This window comes from Protopterus annectens, chromosome 1.part2 (assembly GCF_019279795.1).
Source record: "Protopterus annectens isolate FY-2018-M chromosome 1.part2, PAN1.0, whole genome shotgun sequence".
NCBI lineage: Eukaryota > Metazoa > Chordata > Ceratodontiformes > Protopteridae > Protopterus > Protopterus annectens.
In genome coordinates, this window is record NC_056727.1 from 570008096 (window position 1) to 570030272 (window position 22177).

At 41.6% G+C, this 22177-nt stretch overlaps 1 protein-coding gene across 1 annotated transcript in view; it reads left to right on the plus strand.

Moving 5' to 3' along the window:
• Positions 1-9303: 9303 nt before the first annotated feature.
• Positions 9304-22177, plus strand: part of LOC122792389 (sulfotransferase 6B1-like) — an 82592-nt gene continuing 69718 nt past the window's right edge. Inside the window, exon 1 of the mRNA XM_044060176.1 lies at positions 9304-9666. Within this exon, the coding sequence (XP_043916111.1) occupies positions 9489-9666 (178 nt within the window). The 5' untranslated portion in view covers positions 9304-9488. The remainder of the gene's footprint in view (positions 9667-22177) is intronic.

The following is a 22177-nucleotide window of genomic DNA, read 5'->3' on the forward strand; positions in this document are numbered from 1 at the left end:
ACCAGTCTCTGTAATTCCAGCCGGGTTTTGAGGTAATTTAAGAACAGGTTGGAGAGACTTTTTTTGCATGATGCACACCTACAGCATCAGCCAGGCTGACTTTCTGATTTAGTGGGCTGGGTTTCAGCTGCACTCAGGACTACTATCATGTCCTCCTTGGGCATACTGGCATGCAAAATTCCTTTAGTGGACATATTGGAATATAAAGTTTCCTTCATTTTACACTCCTTATTGAGCTGGTCTTTGCAGCTCATTTCTGCATGTTTCATAAAGCTAATGCTAATTAAAAAAATATAATTATTGTAAAATCTATACAAATGAATATTTCATTAGTGTCTTTAATGGTACACACGCCTTTGGTGACAAAATTACTTTAAGAGCTAAATAAGACCAATTCAATATCCACATCACTGCCCACTAACAAAATGGAGGATTTGTCCACCAATGAGGCTTGAATTCCATTACTACCCAGCGATGTGATTGGCCACCAGAAGTATAGTCTCTCAGATCATACCACTGGTGCCAAATGAATTAAAGCATAAATAAAATCCTCAAATAATTACTGAGTAAGTCACAAAGTGCAACTTGGCCTTAACAGCATGCAGGAAACATGCACTGCTGCCCTGGGTATGTCTTCAACTTCCTCACCCATGAATAGACTTCACATTGAAAACCATACTGAGCAGTCTTTGGCTTAGTTTCCCAAACCCCTTTCTCTGCAATCTTTCAGTTTCAGTGCATTACAGCACTTGCTTGCCCACAGTAACTGCACTTTAAACTCTTACCTACACACACACACACACACACACACACACACACACACACACACACACACACACACACAAATTTCCAGGGAAGGCTGGTAATATTCTCCAACACTATAGACTACTGTCACAACTCAAGGTAGTAAACTGCCACCCACCTCTGCCATATTATTAGACTGTGGAGCCCCCAGTCACTGCTCCCTAGTATAATGAGCCAAATAATTCCGAAATGGTTGTGTGGAATGGCAGTCTGGCCAGTGGAGATTGATACCAGCAGCTTTGTTACTAGTTAACCATAATATCCCATTATCAAATATAAATAGCCAGATACAAGCCTTCTAAAAGTGAGTAAATACAAATACTTTTCCTGGGAAAGAATAATATATGCAATACAGTTTGCGGTTAAATATGCAGAGAGAGATAATCCATTATGCACAAAAATAAAAAATAAATCTTTTGAATAAAGCAGATTGCAAGAGAAAAAAAAAACATTATCTAACCACAGCTAGTCTGTTTAGCTAATTTCTAAACTATAACAATTACTGAATCTTAAGATAAAAGTAGCTGAATCCCTGCGCAGAGTCACAAATGCTAAAAACAAAGCTTACAAGTTTCAACCTCCAGGTAACATTCCTCTTCAACTGTTATGATCTGTCCTCACCTGTTATTCAGAAGAGGGTTTTATATGTTTTTCATACCAAAACAACAGATGCAACCAAGCAGGTTTTTACATTTGCATCGTAATAATTATCTTTACTTGCTTTCAGACCACTCTTCTAATTGCATTTTTCTCCCCATTTTTTATACCCCAAGCTGATTATCAGAATCAGAAAGAATAATAAAATAAAACCGTTATCACATTTATAATATACAAAATACAAGAGCATAGGATCTTAGGAGGTTACTAAGCTAATGGCCCCAGGGCCCTTACATGCCTAACCAAGTTCAACCCATGCTCCCAAGGGTGTCTGGTAAAGGAAAGACACTAAAATCAGCACCTATTGCCCCTGTCCAAGAGGGGCATAGGTAGAACACCTGAGGTGAATTTCTGGTTACCCATCCGGTTATCCAAATTACTCTTAAATAGGGCTAATTTGTTTAACATGAATAGGAAGCTTGTTCCAAAGGTAGGACAACCTCTGTGAGACAAATCTGTCTCTCCACTCTCCAGCAAGTTCTGCTGATGTCACATACTAGGTTAAGGTCCTTTGAGTGAGTGACCCATGTGCCGCTTGACTTGTGAATGTCCAGCATTTCCATTAAAGCTGGGTCAGAGATTGCTGTGCAGGCAAGGCACAGGTCACCTCTGAGCAGTTTGTATGACAGAGTAAAGTGACAGTGATTACAGTCTGTCCGCATAAGACAGATCTTGAAGACCCTGAATTTTCTTTGTAAGGAAGCTTTGTGGTCTCTCCAATTGCTGCAGGTGTTTGAAAAGGAACATACCAAAGGGAGTGTTGTAGACTATTATTGGCCTGATGAGGGAAGAATACAGGGGGTTATAATCTCTTTTTCTTTCTGGAGACAATGTCCTTACTTATGAGATTAACAATATAAAATGCCCTTCTTACCACTGTGGGCACATGGTGATTGAAGTTAAGTTGCTGTCTACCTGTGTGCCCAGATCTCTCACCACTGACTGTGTGCTTACAGTATTGCTATTGATGTGGTAGTTTGCAGGAACATCACCCTTGCCAAAGGGGATAATAATGCATTTTTTTGCATTACATTTAAGACCATGACTTTGGCACCAGTCATTAATCTGCGTAAGACCTTCTTGCAGGATGTTGACCTTGCTAGAGGTTTCAAAGATTGCTCCCAGTTTGCAGTCATCAGTAAACTTTGTCAGCAACAGTCCTTTCATTTTAGCCTGTCCTTCAGAGAAGTAGATTCTGAACAGTAGGGGTCCCAGAACTGATCCCTGTGGAACACCACTGGTTATGGTCTCCTGGAGGAGATGGAGTCCCCTATTTTGACTGTATGAGTTCTATCAGTGAGCCAGTTTGCAATCTACCTGACAATATATGGGCTGATACTCAGCTAGGTGAGTTTATCAATGATGCCTGAGAGGGAGATTGTGTCAAAGGCCTTGGCTAAGTCTAGGTAGGCAGTATGCACAGATTTGCCCTTCTCTAGGGCTTTGGTGACTGTCTCGAAACAATTCACCAAGTTTAACAGGCATAATCTCCCCTTGACAAAGCCAAACTGGGTGGAGTTGAGTGTTTGGAGGTTTCCTATATCTTTGTTAATAAGGTCCATGATGATTCGTTCCATGGCCTTGCAAATAAGGCTGGTCAGGCTAATGGGGCTATAGTTCCCAGGGTCCATGGATGAACCCCTTTTGTGCAAAAGAATGATGGTAGCTGTTTTCCATTCTGCTGGGATGAAGCCAGTACTTAGTCTGATTGAAAAGCATGTCCAATTGTGATGTTAATTCCTGTTTTAACCTTTGTAGAACACAGTCTGGGATGTTAAAAATTAAAAATAAAAAAATTCAACCACGTAGATAAGACGTAGATAAGGTGTAAAATTTATTGTACATCACCAAAAAAGATTGGATTTTTTTATTTTTAATTTTTATCAGTTTTGGTGTTTTACACTAATTATTTGAACAGTCCGGGATGTTGTCTGGTCCCATACAGGCTGTGTTTTTGGCTTTGGAAAGAGTGTTTAAGACCTGCTCCTTGGAGATACTAGGTGGAGGACAGGTGTTAGGGATCCTTTGGGGTATATGTGGTGGGGACAGGGGAGTGAAGTTTTCACTGAACCTCTCAACCAGCAGGTTTGCTATATCCACAAGTTCTGTATATGTAGTACCATTAACTATGTGTTCAACGCAAGTCTGAGCCTTCCCTTTGAAGTTATGGATGTAGGAAAAGAATGCCTTGTGGTTATCCTTAATTAGGGAGGCTAATTTTGATTCATAGTTAGCTTTGCAGGACTTCACTAGGAGTCTTATTTGCTTGTAAATGTTGAGGAGGGAGTGTTTCCAGTTTTGAGACCATTCATTCCTACTCTTAGACAGAAATTTATTTCTGCTATTGTATAGCCTATTAATTGCAGTTGTCCACCAGGCAGGTTTGTTTTTCCTTAAAGATTTTGCTTTGGTTCTGTCAGGTACAGCAAAGTCAATACAATTGTACAGGTGTTCGTATAAAGCATTGGTGTATAACTCAGCATAGGTATCGGTTCTATCAGTGGGGGAGGGGTTATGAAGCTATTTATGCTGTCACATAAGAGGTTGTAATTGGCCTTGGAGAAGTTTTTTAGTCTAGTTGTTCCTAAGAGAGGGTCTTGTGTTATAGTTAATTCTAGCGAGACTGTCTTCTAGTTTCCAAAGTCTTCAGTGAAGTTAAACTTTCAAGTTTGCACATTTTTCCTTAGTGTCCCCCAGCCCAAGTACTATCCCCAGGGCTGGGGCCACACCAATGGTGGGCTTACTTAGAAAGGTGGAGCACAGCAGCCTACAGAATTACATACACCTGCCCTGCATGCTAAGAAGGATTTTTTTCATATGCCCTAATTGCATTGTTAATAATCTAATTTTCTGGGCCAGGAGGGGTCAAAAATCCTGTAATTACAGAGCAGATAATTACATGTTCACACACTATGAATAGCTGCTTTGGCTTCCACCAGAAGGCAGGAGTTATACTCATAGCCGGCCTTAGGCATAGGCCAACTAGGCAGCCGCCTAGGGCGCCATTCTAGCAGGGGCACTTTACCAGCAAACTGGATGGTGTAAATAGACCAGGATGGGGGCACCAGGTGGTGTGTGTGTGTGGGGGGGTGCTATGGAGCCCTTTTGCCTAGGGCAAAATATAACTGTAACTTATACTTTATAACATTGATAAGGTGTTTATTTCATAGTTGTTGCTATATCTATTATTGTTACTGTACAGTGTGTGTGTGTGTGTGTGTGTGTGTGTGTGTGTGTGTGTGTGTGTGTGTGTGTGTGTGTGTGTGTGTGTGTGTTCATAGGTTCATAGGCTCATAGGTTGGTACTAGGCTATCGGCCCTAGGGCCTATACAAGCCTAGCCATAACAATTCCCTGGCTATTTCTTCCCACACTATTTACTTGCCTGGACCCCTGTCTAGCAGGCCACTGACGTGATCCCAGGGGTGAATTTCCTTTCTCCCATCCAATCGTCAAGGTTCCTTTTGAAGAGGACCAAGGAGGCTCTCTGCTTGACATGTATTGGCAGTCTATTCCAGAGTCTGGGAAGTCTCTGGGTCAGGAACCTATCCCTCCAGTATGTTTTGTTTATTGTGATGACAAGGTTTAGATCCCTAAAGCATGTGGCTCTGAGGGACTGGGATTTCTTTAAGTGTAGCATGTCCAACAGCTCTAGGTTTGACATGGCCTTGTATGTTAAGCAGAGATCACCTCTGAGTAGATGGTATGCGACAGAGTATAGCTGGAGTTTTTTAAGGCGGTCAGCATAGGGCATCTGCTTTAGGCCTGTGATTCTTTTAGTGAGGTATTTCTGCGGCCTTTCCAGTTGTTGCAGATATCTTGTGAGGTACATACCAAATGGGGCATTGTATTCTATAATGGGTCTAATGAGGGATGAGTACAATGGGAAAATGACCTCCTTTTTTCTGGATGAAATGCCCTTAGTGATGAGGTGTGCCACATAGAAGGATTTCCTGACTGTTTTGGTGATGTGGTTATTGAAGGTGAGACCACTGTTCACCTGTGTCCCTAAGTGTCTTATCACACTTTCAGTGTTTAGTGTACTGCCAACTATGTGGTAATTCACGGGTATATGTTTTTTCTCCAAAGGGGATAACTGTACATTTCTTGGCATTGAGCTTGAGCCCATGGCTCTAGCACCAAGCATCTGTTTCTGTAAGGCCCTTTTGTAGAGAATCCACATCATTTGGGGATTCAATAATGGCTCCCAGTTTGCAGTCATTTGCAATCTTTGTTAGCCAGAGTACCTTAGTGTAGGCCTGTACTTCAGAGAAGTAGATGCCAAACAAGAGCGGTCCCAGGACTGAACCCTGAGGTACTCCACTTGTCACTTGTCTGGAGCTGGATTTGGAGACAGCTACTTTTACAGTGTGGGTTCTGTCAGTAAGCCAGTTGGCAACCCATCAAGTGACGTAGGGATTAATGCCCAGCTTAGTAAGTTTATCTATGATTCCAAAGTGGGGGATGGTGTCAAAGGCCTTGGCGAGTTCCAGATAGGCTGTGTGGACTGCCTTACCCTCATCCACGCTCTGGAGACTGATTCAAAGAAGTCAATCAGGTTCAGGAGACAAGACTGGCCCTTCATGAATCCAAACTGGGTTGGGTCCAGTGTTTGAAGGTTGCTAATGTCTTTGTTTATAAGTTCCATGATAACACGTTCCATGGCCTTGCAGATCAGGCTCGTCAGACTGATGGGACGGTAGTTCCTGGGATCCAAGGTGGATCCACCCTTGTGAAGTGGGATAACCGTAGCTGTGCGCCACTCAGTGGGCACGAAGACTGAGGTGAGGGTTTGATTAAACATGACACTTAGGTGAGGTGCCATTTCATTTTGTAGTCCATGTAGTACACAGCCCGGGATGTCATCTGGTCCCATGGATGCTGTATTCTTAGCTTTGGAGAGTGCGTTTTTTACCTGTGTGGCCGTTATTACTGGAATTTGGCAATCTTCTGGTATTGAGATGGGCCGTTTAGGGGGTGAGAGGGGGGTGAAGTTGGCACTGAATCAATCTACCAGAATATTGGCAATATCCTTGGAATCAGTATGTTTAATGCCATTCTGTTGTAGCTCAGAGCAGATCTGAGCATTGCCATTTAGATTCTTGACATAGTTATAGAATGCCATGTGGTTGTCTTTGGAATCTTTGGCAATTTTATTTTCACAACTAGCTACTTGTTGTTACTTTTTGTTCTGTTTTTGACAGGTATATTCTACCTCCGCTTTTCACTTTTTCTTCTTTGTGAATTTTGAATTATTTCACCCCAGCGGTACCTGTAAATGGTCAGTTGTAATCCATATACTATCCAGGTAAACAAATGTAAAATAAAATTAAAATAAATATTAACAACTTCAGTTGTAAATTACATTATTTTATATTTTCATAGAAAAGGGTCGCAAGTTTAACATTTCTATACTTTTCAAAAAACACCAATTACCACTTAAATTGTGCATTTTGAGATTATCTTCTGCAGATTTTCTGACACTTAAATGCAGCTCACATTTTGTTACATTTTGATTCAGGAAATAGTAGGGTTACCACCTGTCCCACTTTGCGAGGGACAGTCCCTCTTTGGGCAGTTGTGTCCTGCAAAAAAAAATGAAAAAATGACAAATGTCCTGAGATTTTAGGACAAAAATATTTCCTATATTTTCTTTAATGGTTGCATAAAACAGTTATTTTGCATCTGCAACACCTAAATGTTATAAGAAACAGAATAAGCAACTCAAAATGCTACAAGAATAAGCTTCTATTTTGGCAAAAAAGTGAAGTTCTTTCATTTGTACTTGCCGTGGGGTGGGGGGTTGTATTAGAACATTACCCCACCAGATGTGCAGTAGCAAGAACCGCCCAAACCCCGCCCAGCACTCTCCGCATGAATTTATTTTGAAAACTGCTTTGAATAAACTTGGGAAAACTTCACAGAAATGAGCAGGGTAAGCGTTGTAATTATTTCAATAAAAAGCCTTTTCTCCCTTATTTGTTGGTACCAGGATTTCCAGTTTTCATTGATCAAAAACTTCAACATATTAAATGTTAGACTAAATAATTTGGCAGAACGTGTAGTTATAAATGGTATACCGACCCAGATTTTTACCTATTACAACAAACACAGAATATGCTGCATTTATACAAACATGTCACACTGTTACAGTGAGAATTACAATTCTTTAAAGGGGAGGGGTGAACACATAAAATGCTACATGTATAGAATATATTACACATACTTAAAATTCCTATTCTGTAAAGGTGTGGGGTGTGACCTTTCTGGGAGGTCTTTTTATTGCATGTATTTATTGTGCCACTGCCTCAGCATATTGCTTGTTGCTTTATCTCCAGAAAATAAATGTTTAAAGAAAGGTGGGGGTTGCAGAGTTATACCAAAGAAAGGTGGGAGTGCACGGGTTATGGGTATGGACTGCAAAACGGGAACTTGTGGATACTGCGTACATACTGCCCTTCTGAACCGCTTCTTACCCTGCACAGTATGTGGTCAAGTACAAAGTGACAAAGCAAGTCAGAAACCCAAGACATGCGGTGCTTTCCATGGTGCACTTAAAAATGTAGAAAATAATTGACATTCACCATGTGGTTAGAAAGATTTTCTACCTTGCCCACCTTATCATGAAGGGATTCACATCTAGATCAAAGGAGGTCATTGTACCCCTGTACTCCTCCCTTATCAGGCCCATGATTGAGTACAATGCCCCATTTGGTATGTACCTCACCCGGCACTTGCAACAGCTGGAGAGACCCCAAAAGTACCTCACCAAGAGGATCAAGGGTCTCCAACATATGTCATATGCTGCCAGACTAAAGAAACTCCAGCTGTATTCAGTAGCATACCGCCTACTCAGAGGTGATCTGTGCCTGACGTACAAGGCCATGTCCAATCAGGAATTGATGGACATGCTCCACTTCAAAACATCCAAATCCATCAGAACCACGAGAGCTAAAGATTTAAACCTCAGCACAAATATGAATAGGACATGCTGGAGGGACAGATTCATAACTCAGAGGCTTCCCATACTCTGGAACAGAATCCCAGTTCATGTTAGGCAGAGCCCCTCACTGACTCTCTTCAAGAGAAATCTTGACGAGTGGATGGGAGATCGTAGGTTTACCCAGGGTCATCTCTGTGTCACTACTAGACAGAGGCACAGTAAACTAATTCTATTATGTAAGGGGGTCTTCACTGTGTCACTGCTAGACAGAGGCACAGTATTCTAAATGTATTCTGTACACTTTTGTACCATTACATGGGGTGGCCAAAGCCACATCACTATGGCTAGGCTTATAAATGCCCCAGGGCAGATAGCCTAGTACTAAACTATGAAACTATGTCACTGTATAATCTGCATGGCTTGTCACTCAGCCCTGTCAATCATGTAGGTCACGCCCATTCCTGCGGTGGGGTAATGTTCTAATACAAAGCCGCCGTGGGTATGTTTTGCCCTGCAAAATCTGACGTTTCTAGAAAAAATGTCCCACTTTGGGCATTTGAAAAGGTGGCAACCCTAGGAAATGGTACCATATTTTATAAAATTTACATTTACGTAGCATGGAGACTAATAATGCTGAGCAACGGGAAGGCAAGTATACAGTGCAACAATTACTACATTCTATATGTACTGTAAATGACAAGTGTTGTCTGACTTTTCACTTGAGGACAGGTTGCAGTCACTTTACTACCCCATCTCATTTTTGTTGCCCAATAGGCTTCAAACCGGAGGAAAAAACACTACTAGACTAGTTACATACACTTTAGTTACGTCATCTCTGGGTGTGCTCTGTTCTCATTACGTATTCCAAGAGCGTGCAATAAAGGAGATCAGTGGGCGGGTCTCACTGTTTTATATTTCTCGGTTTGCCAGAAAGAAGTACTTGTTTATTTTGTTTGAGTCAGTGATCCGGTATTTCTGTAAAGACAATCAAACTAGACTGAAGTAAAGCAAAGAAAACTCCGGGGTTTAGGCGTTGTTGTACATTTCATTTTGGGGTTTCTTTTGATCGCTGAAAGAAAGCAAATCATGACTGACCTTTCAAAAGTTCTTTTGGATACACAAAACACAAGTCCCGAAGATTTGCAGGTTTTACATGAAGGCTTTATTTTGCCCTCGAGAATGTGCAAGCTTGAAACTTTAACTTCACTGAAGACTTTGGAAACTAGGAAAGGAGACGTTCTGTTAATAGCGTATCCTAAATGCGGTAATTGAGTGCTTTTATTATGTAATCCCACCTTTCTTTTATGTCAGAGATAAAAGTAAAACTTTAAAATAAATTAATGCACGAGCTATAAATTTTGACCTCCCTGTTTGAGCTGTTGTGCACATTGAAAGGCTGCTCACACGATCATCACAGGAGTTTTCTTTGTATAGTTAATCGAAATGCTCAGGACGTAGTATGCTATATTGTTATGGTTCGGGATGCGCTGATTCCGGCCGTTTACAGTACCTAAATGTAAGACTTTGTTTTGTACCAAGCTCCTTTGTTTTTGAATCCTTCCAAAGTAGCTTCCCCAATACCGTTTCTTTCCTCCTTCGTGTATCCTGGGTATGTAAGGATGCAGCACCTACAGCTGGCAGTAGACATTGTTTGAAATGTGCCATTTTCAATCTGTCCGAAAGAAAAGTCGTTTGAAAAGGGTCTTTGGGCAGGGGAATTTCTTGTTGCCATAATGTAGGGCCGTGGTTATTATATAAGCAGTAGGGATGAAGGGACCCCACATCAAACCAACCACCAGCACCATGTGACTAGAAACTAAGAAGCTGCAAACACGCGCATCTTCAGGATGGGTTTCTCTATCTGATGTGTTTTACTTGAATTTCTGACAAGATACCTGATAGAACTGTGGGCACCGGTAACAGCTGTCCACAGCGAAACACAAATAAAAAATAATCTTTACTTTTTATCGTGATCCACGTTTAAGGTGTCCTGTAGTAGCACATTCAGCCATACAGCAACAACTTAAATACATTATTGTTACCACTTTTGGCAATTACGGGTGATAGCCTTTTCTGGCTATTCGGTGAGAAGGTAAAAAGTGGAAGAAATAAAACGACAGGCTGAAGATGAAAACGTTAAACTGACCATTGCTGCTGTTTGATGAGGATACCGGGTCTGAGCTTATTGCCCGAAAGTCAAAGTTGAAGTAAGTTACTGTGATCCTTTTGTGCCTTCCCCTTTTCTGTCAGGAAATTAACACACTGTCAAGAGCTTGTTGCACAACTTGCACTTCATTTAATTTTTATGGCAACGTGTGTGTGTACTCATGCATATAGTGGGCTTCCGGTAGGGTTGCCACCTTTTCAGATGCCCAAAGTGGGACATTTTTGGTACAAATGTCAGATTTTGCAGGCCAAAACATACCCACAGCCAGTACAAAGGACAGAACTTCACTTTTTTGCCTAAATAAAAGCTTATTCTTGTAGCATTTTAGTTGCTTATTCTGTTTCTTATAACATTTAGGTGTTTCACATACAGAATAACTGTTTTATGCAACTATTACATAAAATATAGGTAATAATTTTGTCCTAAAATCTCAGGATGTTTGCCATTTTTACAATTTTTTTGCAGGACACAACTGCCCAAAGAGGGACTGTCCCTCGCAAAGTGGGACAGGTGGTAACCCTAGCTTCCGGGACTATAACTACAAATATATTGAAACCACAGAGTCTTTGCACATTTCTCAACTTGCGCGTCTTTCGGCTTTTCCCGATTAGGGGTCGCCACAGCGGAACTCCGGTCCGCTAACGATAGGTAGTTGATTTTTTACGTGCCAAGTTACCAGCCCTGACGCGCATCCTTCAACGAAGGTACGCCCATTCACGCATGTCTCCACGCAGAAGACGCTCTAGCTGAGAATCGAACCGGACAGCGTCTTACTGTGAGGCGACAATGCTGCCATTACTTGTAAGCATCAAAAACATGGATAATGGCTTTTGAAAAGTAGTTACATCTTGACAGAAATCTGAACAGCTTATTAAGATAAAATGTACATACCACCTCATCCTTCTTTCTGTAGGTTTCTGAGATACCACCAGTCAGAAATTTAAATTAAAAGAAAAAAAAAATGGAATCAACAGAATGGCAAAAATATAAACTATTCTTGCAGTGAAAAATTATTAAAAGGTTGATTTAGATTTGTTAATAAAATCTCTTAGTAGCAGTGGTGCTCATGGATTCATTGTAATGCTCAGAAGTCTTTGTAGGGCCTAGACTTAAAAAAAATATATATATAATATATATAATGTATATATATATATATATATATATATATATGTGTGTGTGTGTGTGTGTATATATATATATATATATATATATATATATATATATATATATATATATAATGTGTGTGTATATCTTGTATTGCATTATTACATGACAATATAATTTAAAAAACACAAAGATTCCAGAAAGTAATAAATAATAAGCAAATAAATGACTAATTGGGCATGCACCTACTGCGTACATGTCAACCTCTTAGAGCAAGACATCTAGACAAAGCCTTAAGTGATGGGGGGACAACTGCCCCAAAATAAAACTTTTTAAGTATTCTTGTTACAAACTTAGAAAGTTGATGGAATAACAGGTTTTATATTGCCATGAATTTTCTAAAGGATATGAAGTCTGAAACTTATCTACCCTTGTTTTCTGACTTAAGTCCTCAATTATTTCCCAGTGTTTTGCTAGAAAAACACAATTTTATGACACATATTTGAGAAATGCGAGGCAAAAATCTAGACATTCTGTTAGTCTAGACAGTTGAAAGGTACGACCTACTGATATACAACTTGCTTATGTGTACATGTACAAAATTGTCAGATAAAATTTTTGCATGCAAAAACATTGTAATTGTGAGATTCAGATATTGTATTTTGTCTTTTTACAGGTTACTTACTGATGACTTCTGCTTTGTCTATAAGGCAATGTCTGAATCTCTCAACTGAAATCATATACATGAAATGCACCACTGATGAGCTAACACCAAATTGGGAATCTATTATTAATAATAAATAGAAAATAACACTTTATTTGCTAACCAGAATAGACACTGATCCAGATGAAACTCAGTTTCAGCTTGGAAACACTTTTCTGCATAAGCCACTTACCTGGCAGGGCCGGTGTTAGCATTTTGGGGGCCCCCAGCAAATCTCAGGTTTGGAGGCCCCCTAGGCACTTCAGTCAAACTATCACCCTGTCGCTGTCACCCCTCAGAAGCAGTCTTTTAGTTCATGCTACAAGCATTTAGCAGTAGTATGTACAGACTTGCCTGTAGCTACAATGCTCTTACAGTACGCCAGGTGTATGTACCACACTATATTCACCCATTTCACAATATAATGCATTATAGCAACTCTATGCATAGGTCTGGTCTTAGGTGAAATGTTTTCTATAGGCTCTAAAGTGTATTTTACTTTTTTCTTTTTACATAATCTTTCCATCCAATGATGACTTGAAAATAAATTATGATTAAGGAATAAAATTCATTGTTGCTGTTCAGCTTAACTTCTCCTTGCATCCTTTCAGCACACCTTTCCTGACCAAGACAGCACAAATAACCATTTAGGAAATAACTCTGATACGCCAATAAACCATAGGGTTGTAGGTTTTCTGGAATGCATTTTCGAGCATTTTCCCAACCTTTTAATCCAGTAGTGTCCTAAACAAAAACATGAGCAAGAAAATGTTTTTTTCTCTCAAGAAAGATACAAGTTGTGCCCAAGGCTTAATATTCAAAGATGGCAAAACAGTAGCTCACAACAAACTAACAAGCCATTTGTTGTCTAGAGTCAGAGGTCCAGTCTGGGAATATGGCTTACCTCCCTAAACCCCCAAAAAAGGGCTATCATTGCCTAGGCATCGCTCTGGTGTTAGACTGGGATGAAAGCAGAAGTTTAGTAACCTTCTTTGTACACCTCTGAGGTCTCTGAGAAAAGTAAAAGAAACCATCACTACACTGGCCTCAGCCCAAACAAAAGCTGTAATGACCTCATGTGCACACCTCTCTGGTTTGACTGTAATGAAACGTAAAGTAGCAACTCCCCCCCCCCCCCAATAACCTACAGCAGCTTTCTGTACATGCACTTCTGAGCACATCTGGTTTTAGATTGAGAGCAGAGGCCATCATCAGCTTTATCCTAACAGGATCAAGGTAAAGACCTTAATCAGAAAATGAATACATTTTTTTCTCATTTTCCTAAACATCAGTTACTTTTGTGGGCCCCCTACAAAGTCCAGGATGATTAAGTGGCCTCCTTGCAGCCACAGATGTTGCAGGTACCTAAAGCTGGCTATGTTGGTTTTAGTGGAGAGAATGTCCACCAAGTAGGGTTTAATTAAGCCATAGGCACTACGTCAGTGGTAAAATATTTAATAGAATTATGAAGCCTGTTACTTGATAAAACACTGTTACTATGTTGTTGTCTTTCGGCTTTTTCCCGGTCAGGGGTCGCCACAGCGGAACTCCAGTCCGCTAATGATTGGCAGTAGATTTTTACGTGCCGGCTTGCCAGGCCTAACGAGTAGACAAGATTGCTGTACTAGCTTTTGTTAGTTTGACAGACATGTTACGAAATATCAAAGTAAGATAACTTGCTGTGGTTGGGGGCCACCCAGCGATAGCAGGTGCCTAAAGCCTGTTAGGATGCTAATGCAAAACCTGTTATTCTATCAACTTAAGTTTGTAAGAGCAATATTTAAAAATTGTCCCTATTTTTGGGTCTTTGTCCCACTTTTATTTATGGTTTGTCCAGATATCTTGCTCTAAGAGGTTGAGAGGTATGGCCCCTACTCTTGAAGTGTTGATTTAGTTTGCAGATCGCCTGTGAATATTTACCTTGTAATGTAATAGACCAAGAGTGGCTTGATCCACTTTCTATTGCAAACTGGAGTAATAAAGGAGAGAAACATAAATCGCATGTATTTGTGTGTAACTCCATTTGTTATGGGATTATTTTTTGTATGTCTGGAATTTTCCTGACTCCACAATAAGTTTTGAGATCAAATATTACACAAAAACATTTAGGAATGCTTCTGTTACTTGTAGCAGAATATTTTCCTACTACAGGTAGCTGCTACACTGCTGTGTTAAGGTAGGCTGGGTCCCATCTGTTGCAGGAGGCTCGAGCTTTCACTAGTAATGCATCTATAACTATCTTCTTTTATTATTTCATTACCACAAACATACTTTTAAGTCAACTAATCTGATGCACATCGCACACACAAATGCACACATGAAAAAGTAGTATCTGCCCACAGTTAACAGTGGACGTCTAGCAGAAAAATACTTTATGTATGCGTTCAAAATGATTTCCAGTATAGTATCGGCATAGTTTAGGACGCAATGCAGAGGAAAACATTTTATTGAATAAGTGGAAATGCTTCAAGTTTATTAATATTTAGATACTGCCAAAAATCCTGCTTTCCTACCTTAAACCTTTTATTTACCAGTTCGTCCTCCTTATCCAGTGACAGGCTGGACATTATTACATGTAAAAAAAAAGTTATTTTCTTGGCTGCTGCAGCCAATCAGGTCCTGTGCTTCACTGAAGCGGACCTGATTGAGAGCAGCTTACAGGCACATTAAAAAAACAGTTTGCAGTCGCGCGGTGATGTTACTGATCCATGTGGACGTCCAAAAGGTGCTTTGCTGAGCAACAAGCAGAGGGGACAGAGAAACTCGCAGCTGCTGCATGGGGGCCCTCATTCGCTGGGATGTAATTGGGGACTCGCTGTGGGTTTTGCGGGTGCCTAACGCCGGCTATGTACCTGGTAATACTGTAGGTAAGTGGAAACTTAGGGAATCAAACCCTGGACTACACAAAGCAGTCTACTGATTTATTCCTCTGTGCTTAATACCACATATTGAACTAAGGGAACAGCTTTTTAGCAGCTCATAGCCTTAATCCTGTGTGCTAACTGACCAGTGTTAAGGAACACTTTTCAAGAATATAGGATAAACTTTCAGTCAGAGCAAGTTATTTATTAGCTTCCTTCAAAAACGTACTTGACTTGCATATGGTAAATACAAAATAAACATGGGGTTCTGGCAAACAGCTTTCTTGAATGGCAGTAGGTTTAAAGCTTGATAACTGAACTTGTGAATTAGTGAACCAATATTCAATCATGATGATGTTACCTGCTAAAATTTGGTCTGCCCTTAAATAGTAGCACAGCAAATTTTTTTGATCAAGAAGCATTGCTAAGGATGCAATATGCTAAGTATTCTTTAATCTTCTTAGTACACTAAAGAAGTATGATAATGCAGAACTGGAAGAGCAATCTTTTAGTGGTGTAAGAAAAAGTTAGTTATTCATATAGGTTCATAGCTATTTACTAGGCTAATGGCCCTGGGGACTTTACAAGCCTAGCCATAGGATTACCCTGGCATCGTGCCACCTGACCTTCGTTCCTAGTGCCTCTGTCAAGTAGAGCCACTGGAGTTATCCCTGGGATGAATTTTCTATTTCCCATCTACTCATCAAGATCCCTCTTGAAGAGGGTCAGCGAGGTGCTCTGCTTGACATGTATGGGAGGTCTATTCCATAGCATGAGCAGTCTCTGGGTTATGAACCTGTCCCAATAGTATGTTCAGTTGATTGTGGTAATGAGCTTGCGGTCTCTGGAGCTTGTGGTGTGGAGGGATTGGGATTTCTTTAGATGTAACATCTCTAACAGAACTGCGTCAGACATGGCTTTGTAAGTCAAGCAGAGATCGCCTCTGAGTAGGCGATATGAGACAAAGAATAGTTGGAGTTTTATGAGTCTGTCCATATAGGACAAGTGCTTAAGGCCTAGGATCCTCTTTGTGAGGTACCTTTGCGGTCTCTCCAGTTGTTGCAGGTGTCTAGTGAGGTACATGCCAAATGGGGCATTGTACTTAATGAGCGAAGAGTAGAGGGAGACGATGACCTCTTTCTTCCTGGATGCAAAACCCTTAGTAATGAGATGTCCCACATAGAAAAACATAGTGGCATTGTGGTGATAAAAAGAGAGGTTGCTGTCAACCTGTGTTCCCAGATCTCTTATAACACCTTCTGCGTTCAGTGGGCTACCATCAATGTGGTAATTCATGGGAACCGGGTTTATCCCAAAGGGGATAACACATTTTTTGGCATTGAGCTCAAGGCCATGGTTCTGACACCAGTCGTTGGTCTCAGTGAGGCCATTCTTTAGGATGTCCACATCAGTTGGGGAGTTTATAATAGCTCCCAACTTGCAATCGTCTGTGAACTTAATCAACCAGAGTCCCTTCGTGTTGGCCTGGACTTCAGAGAAGTAGATACCAAACAGGAGAGGACCCAGGACCAGAACCTTGTGGGACTCCACTTGTGACTAGTCAGCTACTTTCACACTGTGGGTTCTATCTGTCAGCCAGTTTGCAACCCACCTAGTGATATAGGGGTTGATGCCTAGCTTAGTGAGTTTTTCTATAATTCCTGAGTGGTGAATGGTATCATAGGCCTTGGCCAGATCAAGGTAGGCTGTATGAACCACTTTGTCTTCATCCACAGCTCTGGTAACCGACTCAAAGAAGTCGACCAAGTTGAGCAGGCATGATCTACCCTTCACAAAACCAAACTGTGTGGGATCCTGAGTTTGGAGATTCCCTATATCCTTGTTTATTAGGTCCATGATGATGCATTCCTTAGCTTTGCATATCAGACTCGTCAGGCTAATGGGACAATAGTTCCCAGGGTCTGTAGTCGCTCTTCCTGTGGGCAGAGGAATGACTGTAGCAGTGCGACATTCGGTATGGACAAAGCCTGAGGTGAGGCTGTGATTGAACAGGGCACACAAGTTAGGTGCCAGTTCACTCTGTAGTTCATGTAGAACACAGCCAGGGATACTGTCAGGTCCCATAGAAGCTGTATTATTGGCCTTGGGCAGTGCTGTTTTAATCTGTGCGCAGTAATATTGTGTGCCTGGCAATCTACTGGTATTGTGATTCCTCCTTTGAGGGGGGGGGTTAAGTTGGCACTGAATCTGTTAGCCTGAATATTGGCAATATCTGTTGGCTCGGTATAGGAGGTATCTTTGTGCAGTACCTCAGAGCAAATCTGAGTATTGACGTGGAGATTCTTTACATAACTGTAGAAGGCCATGTGGTTGTCTTTACTGTCTGCTGCAATTCTGTTTTCATAGCTAGCTTTAGAGGATTTGATGAGGGATCTCAACTTTTTGTTGAGGCTGATAAGGGAGTTTTCCAGTCTTGGGACTTCACCTTATTCCGCATCAGTTTCCTCCTCCTGTTGTAGAGTTTATGGCAGGGGACCACCAGATTGGCTTCCTTTTGTTGGAGGAGAGTGTCTTGGTTCTTTTGGGTATGGCGAGATCCATGCATTTGTGTATGTGTTCATACAGTGCATTGGTGTATGATTCAGCAGTCATGCAATTATTCCCCATTTGCATGGGTGTCGTGAAGTTAGCCACCTCTGTTTTTAGGAACCCAAAGTTAGCTTTGGAGAAGTTTTTCATTGTGGTTACCTTTGCCGGGGGTGTATGGGAGGGATGTGGATTTCCAAGGTGATTCTGGTTGGATCTAACCAGGGAGGAGCTGACTATTGGTGTAGAGCAACGGTTGCCCATGTTAGTAATGACCAGGTCAAAGATGTTGCTACCTCTAGTGGGAGTAAGAACGAGCTGGTCCAGGGCTTTTGAATTAATGAACTCCAGAAAACGTTGGGCAAGTGTATTGGTACACGAGTAGTTTTCCCAGTTAATGGAGGGGTAGTTGAAGCCGCCTAGTATGAGAGTGTTAGTTTGGACCAAAATATTCCCCAGGGTGTGTAGGAATGTGGAGTTGAGTCTTTAAGGAGTGCTTTGAGTGAGTGCATTTTGAGATTTAGACTTCTAGCATTGAGCAGCATGACTCTCAGATTGCATTTGTTTGTAGCTGTAGCGGTGATAATTTGGTCTTTGGAACACTGCCTAAAAAAGTCACTATATGAGTGGCAAGAGCCTTGGCCAGTATCTCTGGCAAAGCATCGAGGTCTGTCAATCATGTCATCCCAGGCAGACAGATACTGGATCCCCTTAGAGTGACACCAGAAACTTGGCCAATTGTTGAAATCAATCGTTTTCTGCTTGTACTGTGGTATCATTCTGGGTGATGGTAGGATGATGCTCAGAGCTAGGGTCATACCCACCTGGGCTACATAATCTGAGGGGTCCTCCATGTATCTATTCATGTAGTCCAGGGAGGGACGTCTCAGGTCATTCACACCCACGTGTACAATGACAGAGTCATATTTGTACTTGTTGTTGAGGGACCTGAGTGTGTGCATTATGTGGCAGATCCTGACACCTGACAGGCAGATGACTGTTATTTTCTCATTATTCAACCTAGTGAGTGGGACATCAGTGTGCCTCTTTATCGAGTCATCTTGAGCAGTGTGCTGGGCATGCTGTTTTGCCTTAGGGGTTTTGGTTGAGTGGCACACTGTTTAGGAAGAGTTGTGTCTCATGATTAGTGTTATGTTGTGGTGGTTGAGTGCGTTTTTGCATTGGAGGTCTCTGCTGTTTAGGTAGATTTTTATTGAGACCCTCCACAAAAGTGGGTGTGTGGTTTATGTAAAGGCAGTGCTGGTGTGTCTTCTGGAGGGCTATGTGTTCCATGTGGTGTTGTAAGTGTTGACCTTCTCCTCTTGACCAGTCTTGGCTGGAGAGTGAGTGGCTTCCAATTTGGATATATAAGTGCATCTCTCACAAGTCTGAATGTTGGGAGGTAAGAGGAAAGGGTTATCGGTGTACATGAGGCAGTTGCTACATTGCCTCAGGATGCCCAAGTTCACCAGGTTAATAGGAGAAAGCACAGGGGACTGACCGTTAGACATGCTTAGAGGAGTAAGTATTAATAATAAGTTTTGGAGCAGTTTCCTTGTAGAACGTTTAGGGCTGATGGCACTTTTGTGTGCTGCGATAATTGCTACAAGAAGTCTGGTAAAGTAGTAGACTAATAGGCTAGTACAAGTGCAGGAGGAGAGAACTAGCAGATATAAGGAACAAATTGAAGAGTAGAATTTGGCACCTGTAAGATATGCCTGTGTAGTGACATAGCAAAGATGCCATTCCACTCAATGATAGGTGTGATGAGTGCCAAATACAGTATAACAATGATTGACATGCCATACCTTTCTGTATAGGTTGTACAAAATTGAACCAATCCCCACATCTTACCGACCAGTGAAAGTCAAAGGATACATTACTCTGTGTCCATAACTTCATGAGTAATGGCTCAACTGTGTCCAAACACTATTATTTTCAGTCGGATGAATTCCAAAGGGATAGTATTTTGCAGTCCTTGGCATTTACTATTTATCAGTGGCTCTGACAACAACAGAATGCATGTCTCAGGCCATCCTGGATAACTGTTGGTTCTGTGTGGGATTCAGTGACAGCTCCTAGTATGCAATCACCTGCTAATGTAGACAGAGGTCACTGACGGTGGCCGTGGCTACAGAGAGGTGATGGCTAGAAGGGTTACTCCATTAATGATGTCTGAGGGAAGTCCACTGTTGACTGGCATCATTGTAGCACTGGAGTACTGAATGCTGTCTTCCCATATCACTATCAGACACTTGGCTATCCACCAACTGACATACTACTCTGTAAATAACTACATAGTTTTCAGCAAGGCCTGCTTGCCTAATATTGTCATGCACCTTGTCAGGCCATGTTAGGTGGAGAGAGTCATATTCCCCTCATCCATTGCATAGTGTAACACTCAATGAGGTCCAGTTAGGGTAGGTAGATATGATCTGTCCTTGAGCAAACAAACTGTTTGGTCCAGTGTCAGTAGGTGTATGACATTGTTACTGATTGTATCCATGCAAACTCCTTTCATGGCTTTACATATAAGGTGACTGAGATCTGGGGACACTGCTTGGCACTGCATCCTGGTTGTCCTCTGTGCAACTAAGTATTGCAGTTACTTCCATTATTCCAAGAAAAGAGTAATCCAAGGTGTCTGTACAGAGCACATACAGACAATGGAGGGAAGGGAAGTATGTATACCCTGTGAAGGTAAGGTGGAAGGTTTTACACAAGCATTCTGCAGTTGGACACTATTCAAGTGGTGTGCACTGAAAGGACACAATTACCTTGTGAAGAATGTGGAAAGCAGGTGCCTGGCTACTACTAATGTTGGTCTTGCCACAACCACTCTGTCATGGGATACCATGCTCCAATACTTTTTCTGTCATCACAAGCAAAAGTTTACTATGAAACTTGTGATGAGAAGAGGGAGACAGCCTGTTTGTTCATCTACGTAGTTGTCCCACATCATGAAATGCTCTGTAGGCTTCACATACCCTTCTCCAGGTAGATGCCTTGAATAGAAACCTGAGCAATCAGTTGGCTTTTGAATGTATTATGCCTTCTGTACCAGGGTTGGTGGTATGTCACTAGGGAACTGACCAGATGGTGATTAGGAGCACAGCTATCGTGTCACAATATAATGTGCAATGTCCAGTGACATAGATGTCCATGCTTGCTGAAATAAGCAGCACAGCATTGGTGATCCATGTTAGGTGACAATTTCACAGCAATGCATGCATCCTTCCCAGCAATGCATGCATCCTTCCCTTCAACAGATTAATGGTGGATACCTGCATGACATGGCTATGAGGCCTACTGCAGAGAACTGGCCACATTTGGCCAAAGTGTGTCCACCTGCCACATGTCCTACGTATACCATACTGTAAGTTATGTACACGGAACACATCTGTGTTCCTACAACATGTCACACAACAACCAGTTTGCTGTCTGGTTACTTGACAGCATTGTATGCTTGCAAGGCCAACATAATGTCAGCAGAATGAGCATGGCATTCTGTGCATGCACAGAGATCCACATTTTCACTGCAAGGAATGCCCACAAACATTCTGTTTCAGGCTGTCAACCCCAAAGGTGTGGCAGCATGACCCTAACTTTGCTGGACTTGCACAGTGTCACATTTCTAGGTATGGTATTGAGACAAGCCTAATAACAGGATTATGGTCAATTCAAGGTCCACATGGCTGCCAAAACATTGTATGGCACACTGTCAGGTGTTATCTTAGGGGAGCTACATAAGTGACATGTTACATTTCACCATCTGTCATGACACTGCCTAACAATGGTATGCTATGACGTACACACAAGCATGACTGTATTGCTAATGGCACAATCAATGACTACTGATGAGATGTGGAAGGTGTCCCCACCCTTCTACTCCTGACACATAAACACAACGTGTGACAGATGTGACTGTATTTCAAATCTTGATTCCATGGTGTCTCAAAACAGCAGTCAGTACATATGGCAATGAATATTTTTCCGACATGCACAGCTGACCTCACACATGCACATCATACACAACAGCATGTGTGCAGCTCATTACCAGACACATTCCCAAACAGACACCTCAGAAAATCATCTCTGGAGAGCACAGTACACACAATAGTTCATGTACCACTGTCTACTGGTCAAACACCTGAGGCAAAACACAAAATCAAACCTATTCATAGGTGATTACATTGTGAGACACATTGATGTCCATGTCACCAGGCTGCATATGGGAGAGGTCACAGTTAGCTGTCTTTGGAGTGACATAAGCCATACCACACGTTGCAACTCATGGAATATCAGTAACAATGATGACATCTGAGAGGTTCCTGCAGCTGTGTACAGTTAAGGACATGTCACCAGACTGTATGCAGACACATGACTAAGCTTA